The sequence below is a fragment of the Triturus cristatus genome, chromosome 3_2, assembly GCF_964204655.1.
Source record: "Triturus cristatus chromosome 3_2, aTriCri1.1, whole genome shotgun sequence".
In the NCBI taxonomy this organism is placed as follows: Eukaryota; Metazoa; Chordata; class Amphibia; order Caudata; family Salamandridae; genus Triturus; species Triturus cristatus.
In genome coordinates, this window is record NC_140584.1 from 19,784,437 (window position 1) to 19,804,067 (window position 19,631).

A 19,631-nucleotide genomic window follows, 5' to 3' on the forward strand; every position below is an offset into this window, starting at 1 on the left:
AATGTTGTCACGGAGCCAAGCATCTACTAAGAGGGAGTCAATGTCGGGGTTGCTGGTCAGCTCTGGAGAAGAACGACCAAAGGCGTCAGCTAATATAGGGATGGATATTTTATGGAACGCCCTGTGATTAGGGTCTCTGCCTTGAGTTAGCCTGAGGGGCTGTTGCAGAGTTGGGTAGATGAATTGTAATAGGAGGAGGTCTGACCAGGTAATAGGTAGAGAAAGGCTAGCCAATATGTTGAAGTTGTGAAAGATTTGGGCAAGAGTATGGCCCTTCTCATGGTTGGCCGAAAAAAATTGATGAAGACATATTGCAGGCCTGCAGCATCTACAGTAAGGAGGCTGTTAAAGGGTATTTTTCTTTATCCATATGTATATTGAAATCTCCCAGAATAAGGCAGTTGTTATCTTTTAGGGCCAGTTAAGTGGAAGCAATATTGAGCGTAGTGATAAAATCTCTGATTGCGCTGGGTGGTCTGTGTTAGACTTGGCATCTTTTGGCATGTTTCCCCCGAGTTTTTGCTTTCTGACTTCCCGGTTCGGACTTGGTTTTTGCTGGCTTAGCATTTCTGTGCACTTTTCGCACTGCTGATCAGTGGTAATGTGAAAGTGCTCCTGTGGTAAATTTTGTCATGGATTGGTGTTTCCATGTTTGGATATTTGATTTACTTGTTATTCCGTAGTAAAGTGCACTGAGTGTGCCAGGGCCGGTAACTCAAATGCTACCAGTGGGCGTGCAGCACAGATTGTGCCACCCATGCGAGTAGCCCTAAAAAGGTAACTCAGACCTGCCATTGTAGAGTCTGCGCGCAGTTTGGAACTGCCATGTCAACTTGGCCAGTGCACACACTTGCCAGTCCATAACCTTCCCCTTTGCTTACATGTCAGACACCCCTCAGGTAGGTCCAAGGTACCCCTGTGGGCAGGGTGCAATGTATGTGAAAGGTAGGACTGGTCTGTGTGGCATGTCCTAATAGTGAATTATACAGCCAATTTCGTTTTTCACTATTGCAAGGCTACCAGTTCCCCATAGGATAGAATGGGAGGTTTGTTTATAACATCTTATATACATAACTGGCCCAGGGAATTCGGTAAGAAAATAGAATTTAGTGTGCCTGAACTCAGAATCTAAAGATGCATCTTGTAGTGAAGGTGATTTTTACATTCTGGGTTTGAAAATACCACTTTTAGAAAATAGGTATTTTCTTGCTCAGTCATCCCGTGTGCCTCTGCTGGAATGTGGATTGCCTGTCTGGGTTTTGGATGACAGAAGGTTGGGGGGGCCGGAGGGGCTCCAGATGGTCTTTGTAGGTTAGGAAAGGGCTGAATTGACCTGGGCTGCGATGGGGAAAGGGGCAGCTTTGGGTAAGGGTCTTTGGGTATGGGGCAGATCCTCACCTACGCTGACATGAAGGGCGCCCTCCTCACCAGGTATGGACTCACTCCTGAGAAGTACAGGGATCAGTTTAGGTCCAGTAAAAAGTCTGATACCAATACTTGGCTGGAATGTGTAGATTTGTTCTGCAGGTCATTGGATGGCTGGGTGAGGGGCAGTAATGTGACAGATTATCAGGGACTTTACAATTTGATTGCATGGGAGCACTTGTCTAGTCTATGTTTTGCAGATCTGTGCCAGCAGCTAGTTGATAGTAAGCTGACTGACCCCAGGAAGCTTGCTATGGAGGCGGACCACTGGGTGAGTACCAGGGTCCACAAGAAAAGCGTTTGGGGGAGACTCAGCCAAAGGTGGGCTGGGTCCCCAGCAGAAAAGTGGGGGGGGGGGGGGGACAAGGGTAAAACACTGGAGTTCTCTAAAGGGCCCCAAACTAACACCCAGGGTAAAGGTTCCCATCTCCCTGAAGATAAGAAACAAGGGGTCTCGTCAGGAAGGCCTGCTGAGACCGGCCCGCAAGTGTTTTGCATGTGACCAGGTGGGTAACATGAAGGGGGACCCCAGGTGTACCAAGGGGGCACAGTCACCCACCGGTGGGCAGTCCAAGGTTTTGGCTAGTGTAGCGCTTGGGGAGGAAGAGTACCCACAGGAGGGTGGGGACCCAGCAGAAATTACCCTCATCTCACTAGCGAACAGTGAGATGGAAACCCAGTGCCCCATAACACCAAGAAATACAGCACCTGGGTGACCATCAATGGGAAAAGGGTGGAGGCTCTCAGAGATACTGGAGCAAGTGTGACCTCAATCCGGTGTCACCCGGTCTCTGAGGAGCAGGTAGTCCCAGGGGCATTCCACCAAGTAATTGCTGTAGACAATTCAGAGCGCCAGTGTCTGGTGGTGCAGGTTCATTTCGAGTGGGGGGGGGGGGGGGTCTCAGGTCCCCTGAGGGTGGTTGTGAGCCCTTCCATGCCTGTAGATTGTCTGCTAGGTAACGACCTGGAGCAGTCCTTATGGAAGGATGTTGAGCTCAGGTCTCACTTGGAGGTGCTTGGGCTAACAGAGTGGGCATGCTTGTCCACCCGGTCAATGGCGGCCAGAAAGGGTGATCAAGAGGACTTGGATCCTGAGACAGTGGCCCAAGTCCCTGCCAAGAGGACGGGTAAGGGGCACGGGAAACCGGCCCCTGAAGTTCCCACGGACTGGGAGGAGGCGGACCTTGAGGGAGACACCCCGGTGCCTACAGGGGAGCAGGTAGCCGAACCGGGGGACAGCTCTGAGCTGACCCAATGGCAGCAAGAAGGGGGTCCCACCAGGGAGGAATTCTGCAAGGAGCAGAAAGAGTGCCCTTCCCTCGAGGGTCTGCGGCGGCAGGCAGCAGACCAGGCGGCTGGTGATCAGTCCGGATCAAATTGGATCTACTGGGAGAATGACCTCCTGTATAGTGAGCCTAAGGTCGCAGAGCCTGGGTCAGCCTGTGTGCTGGTGGTACCCCAGCATTTCAGGACCTTCCTACTGGGTCTGGCTCACGACGTGCCTTTGGCAGGACATTTGGCGCAAGACAAGACCTTTAACAGGCTTGTCACCCACTTCTTCTGGCCCCAAATACAAAGGCCGTCAGATGGATATTGCAGGTCTTGCAAAACTTGCAAAACTTGCCAGGCGAGTGGTAAGAGTTGGAGGAAGGACAAAGCTCCTCTCCAACCTTTTCCAGTTGTTAGGACACCCTTTGAAAGGGTAGAGATGGACATTTTGGGGCCACTGGATCCCAAGACAGCCATTGGCAACAGGTACATCCTGGTCTTGGTGGACCATGCCACCCGGTACCCAGAGGCAATCCCTCTCAGGACAACAACGGTGCCAGTGGTGGGCCAGGCGTTAATGGGGATCTTTTCCCGAGTGGGATTCCTCAGAGAGGTGGTTTCTGACAGGGGAACCAATTTCATATCCAAGTATATGACATCCCTGTGGAAGGAGTGCGGTGTAACCTACAAGTTCACAACCCCTTACCACCCACAAGCTAACGGTCTGGTAGAGAGATTCAACCAGACCTTGAAGGGCATGATTGAGGGTCTAACAGAACCCATTTTTTTTTTTTCTTTTGTTGAAACATTTTTTATTATTTTCCAAATCAACAATTACTGCTCATTACACAACGAATCCCCGTGTCCCAATGGAGTACCGTCCCTCCTAACCCCAACTCGTTCCCACCCCTCCCCGCCCCCATGTCAGTGTGCCCCTGTCCCCTACCTCACCCCCGATGTGCCCCCCCTTCCAATGGAATCATGTACGGACGCTCAATCTCTCTCTGTGCAAGCAGATCTTCCTTCTTGTCCAGGCCTCTGGTATGTGTCCAGGGACATCCTTCATTCCCATCCCATCTCATTCCCCAGTCCCTCTCGCCTCTTGCCTATTCGACGTGCTCCCTCCTTCCCCGCCTCAGATATCAGCCCCTGGAGTTCCACTACCAACGCTTCCCATGCCCTGGCCGTCGCTAGCGCTTTCTCATCGTCTCTTCTAAGAGCCAACTGCACCCGGAGCGTACCCTCCGCCCCCGCCCATCTCACTAACGCTGCCCTCCACCGCAAAAAGCTAGGCCCCCCCGGGATTTCCAGTGCCAAGGGTCTAACAGAACCCATGAGGCGGAAGTGGGACGTCCTCTTGCCGTGCCTTCTCTTTGCATACAGGGAGGTATCACAGCAGTATCTTGGAGTCAGTCCCTTTGAGGTTCTATATGGTCACCTTGTGAGAGGACATCTGAGTTTGGTAAAGGAAGGCAGGGAGGCAGCTCCCAGGAAAACTCTCCAGGATGTGTTTAGTTACATGCTGGCCTTCAGAAACAAAACTGCCCGCTTCAGGAAACTCGCTCAGGCGAACCTAGAAGCAAGCCAGGAAAAAATGAATAAGTGGTATGACCAGAATGCCACTCTGGTCGAATTTCATCCTGGACAAAAAGTGTGGGTCATGGCCCCAGTGGAACCTTGTGCGTTACAATACAAGTGGACTGGGCTATTTGAGGTGGCGGAGCGCAAGAGTGATATTGCTGGAGTGGGTTTTCTTTAAAAATTGTATACCCTCTCCATTTTGTATGTTTAGATTAATATGAATAATTAATTAATAGTAATTGTACTAATTGTTTGCTGTGTGAATTGACCAACATTACTAATATAAGAAATACACGTGGGAATTGCATTGGCATGGCCTAATTAATACGTAAACTAATTTTCGTATGCATATTAATAATAGACAATCAGAAATTGCATGATTATATGTTGCTTTCGTGATGTATTTGTGATGTGTGCTTTATTAATGTGAATATAACCTGCATTAAGTGTTGCTTCTGCTAGATAAATACACAGATAAATACACACACATATGGGTATTAGTAAGGGGATAACATTTTATTAGTCATTTCCATGTATTAATTACATTTTTGTGTTTCTTTGCTTAGGTTGACCATTTGGTGGCCACAAAATGGCCGACATCCCTATCAGACAAAATTGACTTCATTTGTGAACATCTCTGGGTGAAGTGCGCATGTGCCGCCATCAGCTGCAGTGGCCTTTGAACGACCCTAACTCAACTGTGCCACCCAAGGACACACCGGGCTATCAGCCAGCTGCTCTGAAAGAAACAATGAAAAGATACTATTCCGTGGAGAAAATTGGAACTATATCTAAAGACACATTATACGTATGGGAAAGAAGTCGAACAATTTTAAATGGACCAATAAGAATAGTTCAAAATATCATTTGTTACACTTTGGAATGTAATTTTACTATGGTATAATAGGGAGGATGGAAAGCGAGACCCTCCAGAAAATGTTCTATTTCCTGACGTTATGCTGACGGAGAGGACGGTGACACTGCAGGACAGCTGTTTCCTAAGACTCTGACAGTATGAACAGATGACCAAGATTTTGACTTAGAGGGCGACTTTTAGCCAGAATAGGTAACTATGATGATCTATTTGCTTGATTAAACCAGAGACTTGAATTTCAATTATTTAGATAAAATTTAAGATTAATTACAAGAACTGTGTTGGGTCGTTATTATTTGAGAAAATGTATTTATGTAAATAATGTTATAGATTTTGTTATCACTCCAACCTGCAGCTAGTTGATCCATGGCCTATTCATGGGAGGAGTACTAAAGGTGAAGTTTAGATCTTTATAAATCGGGATATATGAGTACTCTCTTCCATTACAGCGAGTGGAACAATCACCTCCTTGAAACAGGTTATTAGAAGGATGTATGTTGGTGTTATGGGCCCCACCAGCGAATGTAGTGATTGTGTGTGACCTATGATCTGTGACGAAGGGAGTGATTTTGCATTCCGCGCTGCATCAATGTCACCTAACTGGTGGACTTGCGGGCTCCAAGGAACCCTTTGAGGGTCCTTCACGTGAACCACCTCAAGCCCCACTTTGAGAGTTCCGAAGTGAGCATGCTCTTGGCGACAGATGATGGGGTGGAAGAGGAAAGTGAACCTCTCCCTGACCTCCTATCTGTCAAGGAGGGCGATGGGCCAGTGGAAGGTGTGATCCTCTCCCCTACCCTGACCGCCGAGCAGCAGAGCGACTGTCACCAAGTGTTAAGACAGTTTGCCCCGCTGTTCTCTCTGACCCCAGGTGTTACTCACTGGTGTCCTCATGACGTGGACACCAGTGACAGCCTGCCTGTGAAGCACAAGATTTACAGGCTGACTGACTGGGTCAAGGCCAGCATCAAAAAGGAGGTCTCTAACATGTTGGCGTTAGGGGTGATCGAGCCTTCCAACAGTCCTTGGGCCAACCCAGTGGTCTTGGTGCCAAAGGCTTCTGCAACCGGTGCCACTCCAGAACGGCGATTTTGTGTGGACTACCGTGGGCTCAATGCCGTCACCAGGACTGACGCTCACCCCATCCCCAGAGCTGATGAGCTCATTGATCGGTTGGGAGCTGCCCAGTTCCTCAGCACATTCGATTGAACGTCTGGGTGCTGGCAGATTGCCTTAACCAATGGGGACAAGGAGAGGTCAGCATTCTCAACCCCAGAAGGACATTACCAGTTCCATGTGATGCCCTTTGGGTTGAAGAATGCCCCTGCCACGTTTCAGAGGTTGGTCAACCAGGTGTCGGCCGGGCTGGAGGATTTCAGTGCCGCCTACCTTGATGACATCACAGTGTTCAGTTCCAGCTGGGAAGAGCACTTGCAGCACTTCGGTGAAGTGTTGAAGGCGCTGCAGAGGGCAGGCCTCACGATCAAGGCCAGTAAGTGCCAGATTGGGTAGGGTTCGGCGGTGTACTTGGGACACTAGGTAAGAAGCGGCCAAGTGGCGCCCCTACAACCCAAGATCGACACCATTCTGGCTTGGGAGCCCCCAAGACCCAGACAGAGGTGAGGGCCTTCTTAGGACTCACCAGGTACTACAGGAGGTTTGTTAAGGGGTGTGGCACCATTGTTTCCCCCTTAACCGAGCTGACTTCCAGGAAGCAGCCCAAGAAGGTGATCTGTACTTAGTCCTGCCAGAAGGCTTTTGATGCCCTGAAGGCCGCCATGTGCATGGCACCCGTGCTCAAGGCACCCGACTTCTCAAAGGAATATGTCGTGCAGACTGACGCTTCAGAGCATGGAGTGGGAGCGGTACTCTCACAACTGAACGAAGAGGGCCTAGACCAGCCGGTAGTCTTCCTTAGCCGAAGACTACTCCCCAGGGAACAGAGGTGGAGTGCCATAGAAAGAGAAGCATTCGCTGTGGTCTGGGCACTGAAGAAGCTGAGACCATACCTGTTTGAGACTCACTTCCGGGTTCAGACAGATCACAGGCCCCTCAGATGGTTGATGCAAATGAGGGGTGAGAATCCAAAACTGCTGAGGTGGTCCATCTACCTACAGGGAAAGGACTTTACAGTGGAACACCGTCCTGGCACAGAACACGCCAATGTAGATGGCCTGTCCAGGTTCTTCCGCCTTAGTGAAGAGAACTCCCAGGAGGTTGGGTAGATCTCCCTACTTTCAGCTGGCGGGGACATTTGTTAGACTTGGCATCTTTTAGCGTGTTTCCCCTGAGTTTTTGCTTTCTGACTTTCCGGTTCCGACTCGGTTTTTGCTGGCTTAGCGTTTCTGCGCACTTTTCGCACTGCCGATCAATGGTAAAATGCAAGTGCTCCTGTGGTAAACTGTGTTATGGATTAGTGTTTCCATGATTGGATATTAGATTTACTTGTTAGTGTGAGTGTGCCAGGGCCGGTAACTCAAATGCTACCAGTGGGCCTGCAGCACTGATTGTGCCACCCACGTGAGTAGCCCTGAAAAGGTAACTCAGACTTGCCATTGCAGAGTCTGTGCGCAGTTTGGAACTGCCATGTCGACTTGGCCAGTGCACACACTTGCCAGTCCCTAACTTTCTCCTTTGTTTACATGTCAGACACCCCTCAGGTAGGCCCAAGGTACCCCTGTGGGCAGGGTGCAATGTATGTGAAAGGTAGGACATGCCCTGGTCTGTGTGGCATGTCCTAATAGTGAATTACAGATACATTTCGTTTTTCACTATTGCAAGGCTACCAGTTCCCCATAGGATAGAATGGGAGGTTTGTTTATAACAACTTATAAATATAACTGGCCCAGGGAATTCGCTAAGAAAATAGAATTTAGTATGCCTGAACTCAGAATCTAAAGATGCATCTTGTAGTGAAGGTGATTTTCACATTCTGGGTTTGAAAATACCACTTTCTTGCTCAGTCATCCCATGTGCCTCTGCTGGAATTTGGATTGCCTGTCTTGGTTTTGGATGACAGAAGGCTGGGGGGCCGGAGGGGCTCCAGATGGTCTAGGTAGGTCAGGAAAGGGCTGAATAGACCTGGGCTGCGATGGGGGAAGGGGGAGGAGATTTCCTTGCACCTCAAAGGGCCTGATCTGCCTCGGACAAGGCTGTCTCCACCTTCTGCCAGGAATTCACACCAGAGAAGGCAGAACTGGTTCTGGCCGGGCACAGACACCCTTTGCCTGAAAGATCAAAGGATTTGTAGATACAAATACTGGGTCCCAGACCCCTGAACTTTAGAACTCACCTGGATCAAGAAGACTGCCAAGAAGGAGAGCCGTAGAAGCTGCGAAAAGGAACGACTGCTTTGCTGGGTGCTTTGCTGGGCTGACCTGCAGTGGCTGCTTCTGTCTTGGGCAGTGAAAGGCCTAGACTGGACTTTCTGCAACCTAATTTGTGAGTCTCTCCAAGGGCTTGAGGTAAAGCATGCCCCCTGTTCACGAAGTCTCAGGAACAGCAACGACTTCAAGTTCTTCGACCCGCAGCACTGGGGACTGTGTATTTTGTGCTGCAACCTGAAGAACACCAACTACACGACGTCTACGACGCCACTGCCGACTCCTTGTCCTGAGGGCACCGCCGCACGGCGACCCTGGTCTCACCGACGACGCCTGTTGACGCCGCCACCGAGCTGCTGCTCGCACCACGACCTGTGGGCACCGCACTCCGCACCGCCTTGCTTCACAAGGACGCCTTGGCCTTCCTGACGCTGCCACTTCCCGCCGAAATCGACGCCGCTGCTTGCACTGTGGTTCAAGGGCACCGCTCGTGAGTCACACGACGCACCGCCCTCGTCCTGCACCGCAGCCTTGGCCTACTGATGGCGGCACCATCGACTCCAGTTCGTCAGCAGATGACACCGCTTCAGCAACGACGACACCGCTGCTTGCACCGTGACCGGCGAGCACTACCCTCATCTCGCACCGCGACCCTGGTCCCTCCGATGACGCCATCTGATGCCGCCACCGAACAGCTGCTGGCACCGCTACCTGGGGACACCGCACTTCGCACTGCAGCACCCGACGCCTGCCGGCGCCAGCGCTCCTGATTCCATCAGAGAGGAGCTCGACCTGCAAAGCGAGTGACTTCAAGGGCCTCAACGTCCTGCATTTCTCACAGGTACTGTTTGCGGGTCTTCCCGACACTGTAGCTGGCCCGCGACCAGCTGGAACTGTTGGATTTGTTGTTCACGGCGCCGTGGTAGCCCGGACGGAGCTATCCACGCAAGAAACTCTTTTTAATCAGCGTATTTTTGAACTGTGAATTTTAGTAGAGTATTGTGGATTTTTATATTTTTTGGTCCTGTTTTAATCATATAAAAATATTGGATATTTTTCTAAACTGGTGTGGTGTCCTTTTGTGGTGCGTACACTGTATTACTGTTGGTTCCGTGCAAATGCTTTACACACTGCCTCTAAGATAAGCCTGACTGCTCGTACCAAGCTACCAAGGGGGTGAGCAGGGGTTATTTTAGGAGCGTAACTCCCTTATCCTGACTAGGAAGAAGGGTCCCTATTTGGACAAAGGCGCAAGCCCGTGCCAACTAGAGACCCCCATTTCTAACAGTCTGTAAATCAGAAAAACAGCAATGCTTTGATGGGGAGATATGGTCAAAGGGAAGCCTAAGGACTCACCCTCAATGTTTTCGAACGAGATGGGAGAGCAGTCCAGTTTTTGGTTGTAAATTATCGCAATGCCGCCCTCCTTTCCACTGGGTCGGTCCCGCCTAAGGATTTTCTAATCCGTAATAATGGCTGTGGCGATAGTAGGGTGTGAGGCTTTGGACAGCCAGGTATCAGTGAGGAATAAACGGTCAGGCTGTTCGTCTAGAAGTAGATCATGAACGTGTAGTTCATGCTTTTGCATAGAGCGACCGTTTAAAATAGTGGCCTTTAAGGACTCTGTTTTCGTAATATTCTGATATTTATTGTTGAGGGAAAGGACTCTGGCTGCGAGTTCTCTGGGCTGGAGGAGAGACCAGTTGCACTCTTTGCATTGAAAGCAGTCCTCAGATCTAGGATCCGCCGCTTTGCACTGACCTAGAGGTAGCCGCCTAAGGCTGAACAGTTTATCCCTATAGTAATGCAGTGGAAGAGTCTTGTGTGTGGGAAACTGGGCGGCATTGCCGGCGCCGGATATCTCCGGGACGCTGACTGGCTTGCCTTTGCCGCACCAGCAGCACGCCCACTGCGCGCGTCCGTTTTCATCAGGAATAAATAGGCAAATGCCTTTGATGCAAACTGGACCACTAACACAGCAGGGGAAGCGGAAGTTAGTGGGCGGAAGTGAGGAGCCCAAAAATTAGAGCCAGCCCTCCGAACAATCTGCATATCAGTCGCGACGGACCAAGACTGCGGTTGCGGGGACCGGAGCAGCAGAATAATGAGGCAGGTAAAGTCAGGGATAGTTAAAGTGCAAGTGCGCGTAAGTTAGTTCAGGAGTATAAAACCAGAAACATATTTAGCATATAGTAAAAAAAACAGTATGACATATCGATAAAAAGCTGGATAGAGCGAGGTAAATCCTACCACTGTCAACCCCCTTTTCCCTCTTGGCTTCATCAACTACTTCCTTGGTGTCGGAACTCTCTCTTTGTGTCACCTCCATTTTCTGGGGGTTCTCTTTGTAGCTCTGCAGCCCAAGGTGATGTGACTGAATGGCCCAGTTTTTTCACGGTGATCCTCCGAGAAAAAATGTTGGCTTCAGTTGCTTTCGGTGAAAAAACTGTGAAGATGGCGAGCAAGCAGAGGGGCTTCTAGGGCATGTGTCTGACATCATGTAAGAAGGAATATGGCATTATATGGTTGACATCGATACCCACAGTAGAAAAAATAGACTGCAAAGAAACTATTCCGGATCCAACCACTAGATGGTGGAATAATGCACAACATGTGAATCCAGAAAAGTGTCACGCTGTAAAACCTGCACTGCTTTTATTTCACACATTGCAACGTAAGTGTACTTCAGCTGAAATTTACTACATACCAGGTAGGTCCCACAGATCAATTTCCTATTGATCCTCCATCAAACAGCAGAGGCATGGGGCAGAACCCTGGGAGTTCAAGGCCCAGGAACCTGCCATTCTTGAATTTGACAGTTAAAACAGAACCCATCCTCAATTCAATAAACTGTTCAGGCATAGACTAGCTAATTTATAGTACAGAGAACAAGGGCAATCCAATATGCCTGGCAGGATAATCCATGAGCGCCTGCAATTTATGCATAAATTGCTGTCTCTAATTAACTTTTTAGAATTCAGTTTTGACATCTCTAGGCATGTGTAATGAAGAAATGATGGAGCTACTCAACTGTGATATTCTTACAGTGGTGTTCAGATATCACAATGTCAGCTGCCTGAGCCTAGAGCCACAGTGAAAAGAGCATAATTACAGCTGCACTTTAAACAAGGAAAAGGGGGAACTTAGTTTTCCATCTTATGATACCCCTTTTCAAAAGAGAAAGTGATCAGCAGAAGGAAAAATGTATAGTAACATGTTCATTATGTGTATTTGGAAGAAAGATAGAATCTTGCATGTTTCTACAGAATTTAAGTTACCTACATTAAATGGATGATAATTAAAAAAAATACTAAAGGATTTTGGATGTGTTTACTTTGCAGTACAGATTCTGCTTTTAATCTTGTTTGCAATAAACATGAAAGAGCAAGATGCAAAGGATTTAAATGGTTTGCAAAAAAGACAATGTTGTGGCCATGTATTATTAACAATACAATATGCTCTCCTCTATATTAAAAGAATATTTCAAGTCACCTAGGAGTTCTTAGACCTTTTGAGCGAACTCCATCTTTTGCCTTGCTTCACATATTCCACTCTTACGTTCTCCATTTTCTACTGTCATTAGCGTTTGTGACTATGTCCTGACGATGACCAAAGTTGATAATATAACAATTAGACTCGGTCCTTTCTTTAATTCCAAGAATCTGTGCAGTGTATCAACATTTGTGAATTCAGAACTGGTAACCTGACCTAAGTTATTTGGTTTATACATAAACATAATTGCTTATCATTGTTGTTTATCAGTGTGTAATCATTGCATGCACTGACCACTAAATTTGTTGCTGTCTGAAACATACCATGTGTCATTCGGAATAGTCATTTCTATACTGCCTGCCTTTGCTTTCAAGCATGTATTGCAATTGCAACCAAATTGCCACAAATGTTACTAAATGTGGACTAGTGGAACTACTGGCAACAAAGAACAGGCCAATCAGTGAAAGGTAGAGTAGAGGTGACTATACTGCAGCAAACAATCATCAAGAACAAAGAATTAGTCCACCATAACCACACACTTTCAATCAACTATAACAGAACTGAGGTATTCAGTGAAAACAGTGGCACAGCTTCCAACCCAGGTCATAAACAATCTACAAACATAATTAAACAGCAAATATGTGTTGAATTTGGTATGCAAATATCAATGAAAGGCACTATGAGGTCACACCTGACCTTCACTTCAAACTAAACTGCTTACACAGTACTGTGCCTAGCCTTTCCCCCTTCATCATGATGAACATGGGACAGAAAAGATGCAAGAGTATCGGCCACATCAGGCATGTGAATACACCAAGTATGCAAGGTTTTGATGTACAAATAAAAATGTTCTTAACAAATGAAACAATAAAAAAAAATATGGGTTGTGTGCATTGCATCCTTACAAGGACAGTTGGAACGGAGTACCTATTCTGAGACGCAACCCTTTTTAAACCTTTTCTTGTAGTAAAATAGCAACAGCAGAGGCAGCACAAAACCGTAACAGCTCACACTACATTTTATTTCAAGAGAATGTCCTTGGTATTATGACAGTCCAGTGAATCTTCAAGTTCACCTTATGAATTACTACCCAACGTTAGCTAATCGAAGGATGGAAAATTGTGCTTCACATGATATAACTGTGGCATTGATTAAACTAACATCAGTAGTACTATCCACAAAACATATTGTTGGTTTACCTGGTTTGATGAACTTGCTTCCATGCAGATTTTTGTAGGAACCTGTCCAACAATGGGCTGGAGTTCCACTGGCCTCTGCGGAGGGGCTACTGCTGTCTCGCTATTAGTAAGCGTTAGTTGAGACGTTGAGATAGAAACTAGAGCAGCTCCACTTGGGGTGATTGCAAAAGAGGGCCCTTGATTGGTAGTCTCATACATTGGTTCGGATATGGGAGTCATGTAGTTGGAGTCAGTGGCAGTACTTATTTCTGCTGGATACTCTTCTTGTGTGTTCTCCTCAACTATAGTACTAGGAACAGCCACCAATGTACTTGGATTTGCAGAGTGTGAACTGATTGGCCTCAAATGGAACTGGGATGAAGCCTGCTGTGCAGACTCTGCCAGTGCCAATGCCAGCATGCGGGCTGCACTCTTGGGAGGAGGCGGGGGTGGAATAAATGAAGCAGTATTTACCGTTACAGAATCCTGATGAGAATCATGAGCAATGACTCCTGTGAATAAGCATAAAGAGTGGTAATTAGAAGGGTCTCCAAAAATATTTTCAGCGTTCACATTCATTTCTACTGTAAAGAAATCCTTTAAAGGCACAATTCTCAGAGCAATTTGTATTTATAAATCTATATTACAAGTGTATAATGCCTTTTGTAAACATTAAACTACTTTTGCAAGTCACAAAAAGTAAATTTAGTCACTCAAAGGCTTTTAGGTGTGTAAAACGGTGGCAAGAAGTTCATGTTCCATAGCTTAAAGCTCTGAAAGTGTGGGCAGCTGCAAATGAAACTGTTTCTGTGGACTGCAAAACTTATTTCTGACCCATTCCAACCCTGGTGTAAGTTACAATTTAAACTGGGTTCTACTGTGGAAAAGGGAAAAGGACAACTCAAAATTTGGAGAGGATGTGGGGCGGAAGTTTACCCATAGGGAAAATATTTCTGTTGTGTAATTAATAAAAACTAAATGGAATAAAGTGCAACTATTGGTAGACCGGTCTAGATGAGGTAGCATGGTGTGCACAATAATGATGTGCTGGGACGAGCCCCAGAGTAATTACCAGTAGATGAGAATAATTTAAGCATTCCATTCATCAATTGTTTGTATACGTCTGTGTTGAACTTTGCCATCTCAGCAGAGTCATCCATAAACTCTTTGCCTTCACCCTTTATGTTTTCTGAACCCATTTTTGTTGGCCTTTGGAGTCTGTGCACTTACCACTGCTGACCAGGGCTAATGTGCTTGTATTCTCTCCTTTAAACATGGTTGAATTGGCTTAGACCCGAATGGCATATTTAGGTTACCTGTAAGTCCTGAGTAAAGTTACCTGTATCCAGGGTCGGTAAATTAAATGTGACCCACTTAATTAGACCTTCAAACATATCCCAGGCCAACCATTGAAGCGTGTGTGTGCAGGTTTAAACTGCAATTTCATTCTGCAAAATAAACCTTTTGCCAAGCCCAACCCTTTCTTTTTAATACATAGAAGTCACCCCTAGGATAGGCCCTTTACAGCCCATAGGGTAGAATGGAGTGTGTTTAAAAAGGTGGACATGGTTTTTTGACTTTACATGTTCTGGCAGTGAAAAACTCTTACATTTATTTTTCACTATTGCAAGGACTGCCTCTCCAATAGGATAACCCTGGGTTACCAAATTTCATTTAGCAAGTAAGATTCTGATGATGGACGGAGTTGGCATGTTCTTGCCCCAAACATTTGGTGCCTGTATCCTGGGCCACATGACTTGTAGCCGGGTGCTGGTCCTTGAATATTGCTCCCATACAGTGAAACAAAGAGGGAATATGTGTTGGCAGGACTGGCCATCCCTAACTCGATAGGGGGAGGAGCTGTCACCTACTACACTTGCACATCACAAAGATACTGCCTCAGCACACTCAGTATTTTGTGTCCCATGACAAACTCGGGCCAAGGCAGGGAGACAGGAAATTCCAGACACCTCTATAGTGTGAGGGCTCTTGAACCTTCTGTTACTTCAAAGTGGGCACAAGGTATAAACAAGGGAGACCAAAAGGCTTTACTGCTGATAGAGCCGAAATTACATTTATATTTTAAAGAGCAAAACTGGGCATAACACTTTTTGAGAGAGAAAAAATAAACGTACATCAAATACACGTTACAGAAAAGATGGTGAAAATAAGGAATTTAGTTACTGCATCGTAAAAGCATGCAGAAAGAGTCGTTTAGATGATATGATTTGTATAAGTAACATAGGTTGTTTTACTAACGTAAAGTTATTTTATTTTCATGTGCTAGAAAATGTGTACATGGTGAAATTCTCACGTTATTGTATTTACCTCTAATTTTTTTTAAATTTCATTTGCAAAGAAGAATAACTAATTAGATTTATGAAAAGATATGATTAATCTGGATTTTGATAGTGAATTTGATAAATGTAACTTTTGTATGTGATAACGTGTGCACCCAAAAGGACAAAAGAAAAGTAGATGCTACATCTTTCAGAGAATGTTCTTCATACATGTGCTAATATTTGCTTGAAATGAAAATTTTAATTTACATTTTAACGTGTGCTTAAATTTAGTAGTACCCCATTTCTACTCGAATTATTTTTGATTATACTAAATTCTCCTAAGTGCATCAGAAGTTACACTAGAATCTCGACTTCATGTTTTCCTCCAAATATATGGTTATACTTCTATATATCCTGTGTTATATTAGACTAATCTAAAATAGGCCAAACTGTAGTCATGAAGTTTTCTGCCTCGCTAAGCATACAGAACATGAGAGGATTCACCCATGCAACAATTTGTATGTAACCGAATTCTACTTTCCCTGAGTTCTCATGTATTGTATAAAGATTTTGCTACAATTATGTTACAGTTTGCAGGACATCTGCCTGGGAAGCTATTCTTTCGAACTCTTCTATGTGCTCTAGCTAAAGGGGCATGCAAGATGACTTAAGGACTGCATAATAGTTTCGCCTATTTCCTCTGCATTTTGTGTCTTCTTTATGTCACCTGATCCACATTCTAGACAAACTGACCAATAGACTGAGTGGTCTGATCAGATGAGGTGACATCCGGAAATGCTAATAATATAATATTGCCTGATGTTACGGATTGTGAGAGTTTGTTTGTTCGTTACTTTTGCACATTGATGCATCGAGACAGTTGTGAGCTTATGCAGCTGATGGTGGTGACAGGCGGCTGCTGTTCTGCATGCATGCTAACTACAAAGTGATCGAAGAGATTTGCAGAACCTTCTGATGCGGTCTCATCGGGCTTCCTTTACAAATTGGAGCATAGGCTATATGTGTTTAGTGGTCCTTTAATTCTGGGACTACTAGACTGACAAATGTATGTCCTTTCCTGAACCTATGAGCTTTGGGTACTGATTTGGTCTTTATTAATGTCATATTTCTATTGAAACACTTATTCGTCTAATTAATTGATAAACTAAACTATATTAACTAAATTGACTCAGCATGATTTGTCTAACTCAAGGTGAATGACATTCTCAATTTAAAGTTTACTAATGACTAAAGGTGATCAGATTAGAGAGATTTCAGGACATCGAATACTAATGCTATTTTTTTGTATTCCTTTATCTGAACTCTTGGTGTGTATGATTTTGGCTCACCAACGTTTCTTTAGGCGATTGGGTGACTGTTGGAACCTTTTATATCCAACCTCTCTTGGCACACAACAAGGTTTATCGGAGGACCAACATAGTGGAAATAATGAAATGTTACAGATCATCTAAGTCCACTGTGTTTTGGGACCCAGTAAACGCTACAGCAGTGCACTGCTAGACCTGTGGAAGATTCAGAAGGAGGACTGCCATGTTGCTCCGATGCAAGAAGGGCTGCCCTGCTATTCTGCTGCCCTACTGTTTGAATGAGATGGACTGGACCTGTATCTTGAATCCAACACCACCAGAGTGACTCCAAGGGCTAGTTGGCTGACATCCTGATCAGAGCCTCAGGGACAGAAAAGGCTCCAACCAACTTCAACCCTGCAGCTGAACTCAGCCTGCTGTGAGTCCTAATCCCCTCAAGTGGTGCCACTCCAGTCCTGAACCCTAGGAAGTGAGGCTAAAGGTGCTCTGCCAACCCAGATGCGGTCTCATCAGAACCGGCGCAGCCTCAACAGCTCATCGGAACTGTTGTAACACAACGCATCCTCGACATGGACCTCACAGATTTTAATCAAAACTGACACAACCTCAACAGAAGCCTGCATCACTGCCCTCAGATCTCATCGGAACTCCAGCTGCGTGAACCATGTGCGTCACATTTTCAACGCAAGCCCGTATCACAGCCCTCGCAGTCCATCGGAAATACCAATGCGCGACGCATTCCCTAGGTGGAAGATGCCCGGTTCTCAGGCCTGCAGCTGTTCAATGCTCTGCAACCAGGATTTAAGGTACAATTCTCATTGGGACTAACCTGGTCCCTGTACCCAGGCCACGCTCCTCTGCAGTTGTCCTGAGCTTGTGAGTTTGTCTGAGTCAGTGCGGCCAATAACCACAGTTGATGCGGTCTGCTTTTAAGTACTATTTTTGGGAGGGCCAAGGGAGGTTTGATTGTTTTTGTAAAATTGGGGATGTCAGGCACATGGAGGGATCTGCTGTGGGATTCAGCAGTGACGCAGGGCATTATAATGACCACTCGTGTCATGTGTCTGATTATCCTAAATTTTTATAACGCACAATCTAATTGTGAAGGAGGCAATTCGCTCTCTGAGCTTAACACGAGGCTGAGCTCAATACTGGACACGAATGCAGGTCGAACCAAACTAATCTAGTTGGGAGACTTTAATTGTCATCTGTGCCCAAATTTGATGATCACCAGGGGAGAATGGTCGACATGCCCGGTGCGTAAGGGCCTACATATGGAACACTCGCAGGTAGGTCTAGAACTTACTACTGTTATAAGTTCTTTGGGCTTAGTAAACATAATGGAAACGCTCTCCGTCACTGGAGATAGTCTAATCCCCCCAACTTTTAAAGGGAGGGGTTGTAATTCTTTTATTGATTTTGTTTTTGCCACCTCTTTATTGGCAAGCAGAATCCTAAACTTTCACATTATTTCTAGCCCATTCAGTGATCACAACCCTCTTGTCTTTTTGCTCCCTACTATCATCCGCGCCACATCATTGACTAGTCACCTCAAGGCCTCCTCCCTTTCAACCACGGGTCAAGGGCGGCGAGTAAGATGGGCACAAGTAGATATGGAATCATTTACTTCCTCTCTTTTTAAAGATGGACAGGAGCACATTATGAATTGCTTAGATCCCACTGTGGGGGTGCCAGAAACAATTACTTCCTTTGAGGCTCTTGCAAATTTGATTAGCACTCTTCTTACTGTCCCTGCGAGGAAATCTAACCCGCTGCAAAATAGATGGTTTGATGCCTCATGCTCACTTGCTCTAAGGAACCTTAAAATGGTTATGAAAGAATTTCCGCGTGTAAAGGCAAAAGTGGCTGAATGTCGGAAACAGTATAATAGGGTGTTAAAGGAGCGCAAGAGTCAAATTCAGCGTGCGGCCTGGGAAGACCTAACAGAGGCTGCAGAATTACACAATACTACACGCTTCTGGCAGGTGATAAATAGTCCCTGCTCTGCAGATCCAAATAAGCCAGACATCTCAACAGTAATTTTACCGGATAATTGGCAGGTGTACTTTAAAGGGCTTTATAACCACCCCACAGATCAAGTGGCCTTTTTGGCCCCAGTAGTTTCTACGGATTCCACACAGTCACTATTTTTCTCTATGGAGGAAGTTAGTGTAGGTATTGCAGCCCTAAGCCGTAACAAGGCCCCGGGTCCCGACGGTATTCTGCCAGATCTTTATCTTAGCAACCTTGAAGGGGGATAGGTACAGTCCCCACTGTTATCGTCCTATTTCGCTAATAGACGCCACCATGAAGGTTTTGGGTGGGGTGATTTTAAGCAGATTGGAGGACTGGGCAGAACTCAAGGGGGTGATTACCGACACCCAGTATGGGTTTCGGAAGGGAAAGTCCACAGTGAATCAATGTCTCAACTTATATTTAATTAGTGCCAAATATACCATAGCCAAAAAGGGATCATTATTCCTGGCCTTTATGGACCTCTCAGCTGCGTTCAATCGTGTGAATCGCAGCAAATTGTGGGCACTGCTTGGCGATATTGGGACTGACCCACCACTAACAGGCATACTGCATACTCTTCACTCCGACACATCAGCCGTAGTTAGGTACTCGCCCGTGGGGCATCTAACCAAAAGTTTTGAATGCTCAAGTGGGGTGCGCCAGGGTTGTACTCTTGCACCTTTTTTATTTGTGTTATATATAAATGGGTTGGACTCCACTCTCAGCAGTATTGCGACAGATGTCCCTAAGATAGGCTCACGTAAAGTTCCAGTCCTATTATACGCAGATGATGCTGTTCTTCTGGCCCGCACTCCCTCTGCACTGCACATTTTAATAGATGGTTTTACAACTTTTATGACAAA

General features: G+C 46.2%; 1 protein-coding gene across 7 annotated transcripts in view; it reads right to left on the reverse strand.

The window, feature by feature from the left end:
• Positions 1-19,631, reverse strand: part of ARHGAP32 (Rho GTPase activating protein 32) — a 1,461,643-nt gene that overhangs the window by 21,587 nt on the left and 1,420,425 nt on the right. For all 7 annotated transcript variants that reach the window (XM_085647194.1, XM_085647195.1, XM_085647193.1 and 4 more), the window contains one exon: positions 13,164-13,654. In XM_085647194.1, coding sequence (XP_085503320.1) covers positions 13,164-13,654 — 491 coding nt within the window. The remainder of the gene's footprint in view (positions 1-13,163; positions 13,655-19,631) is intronic.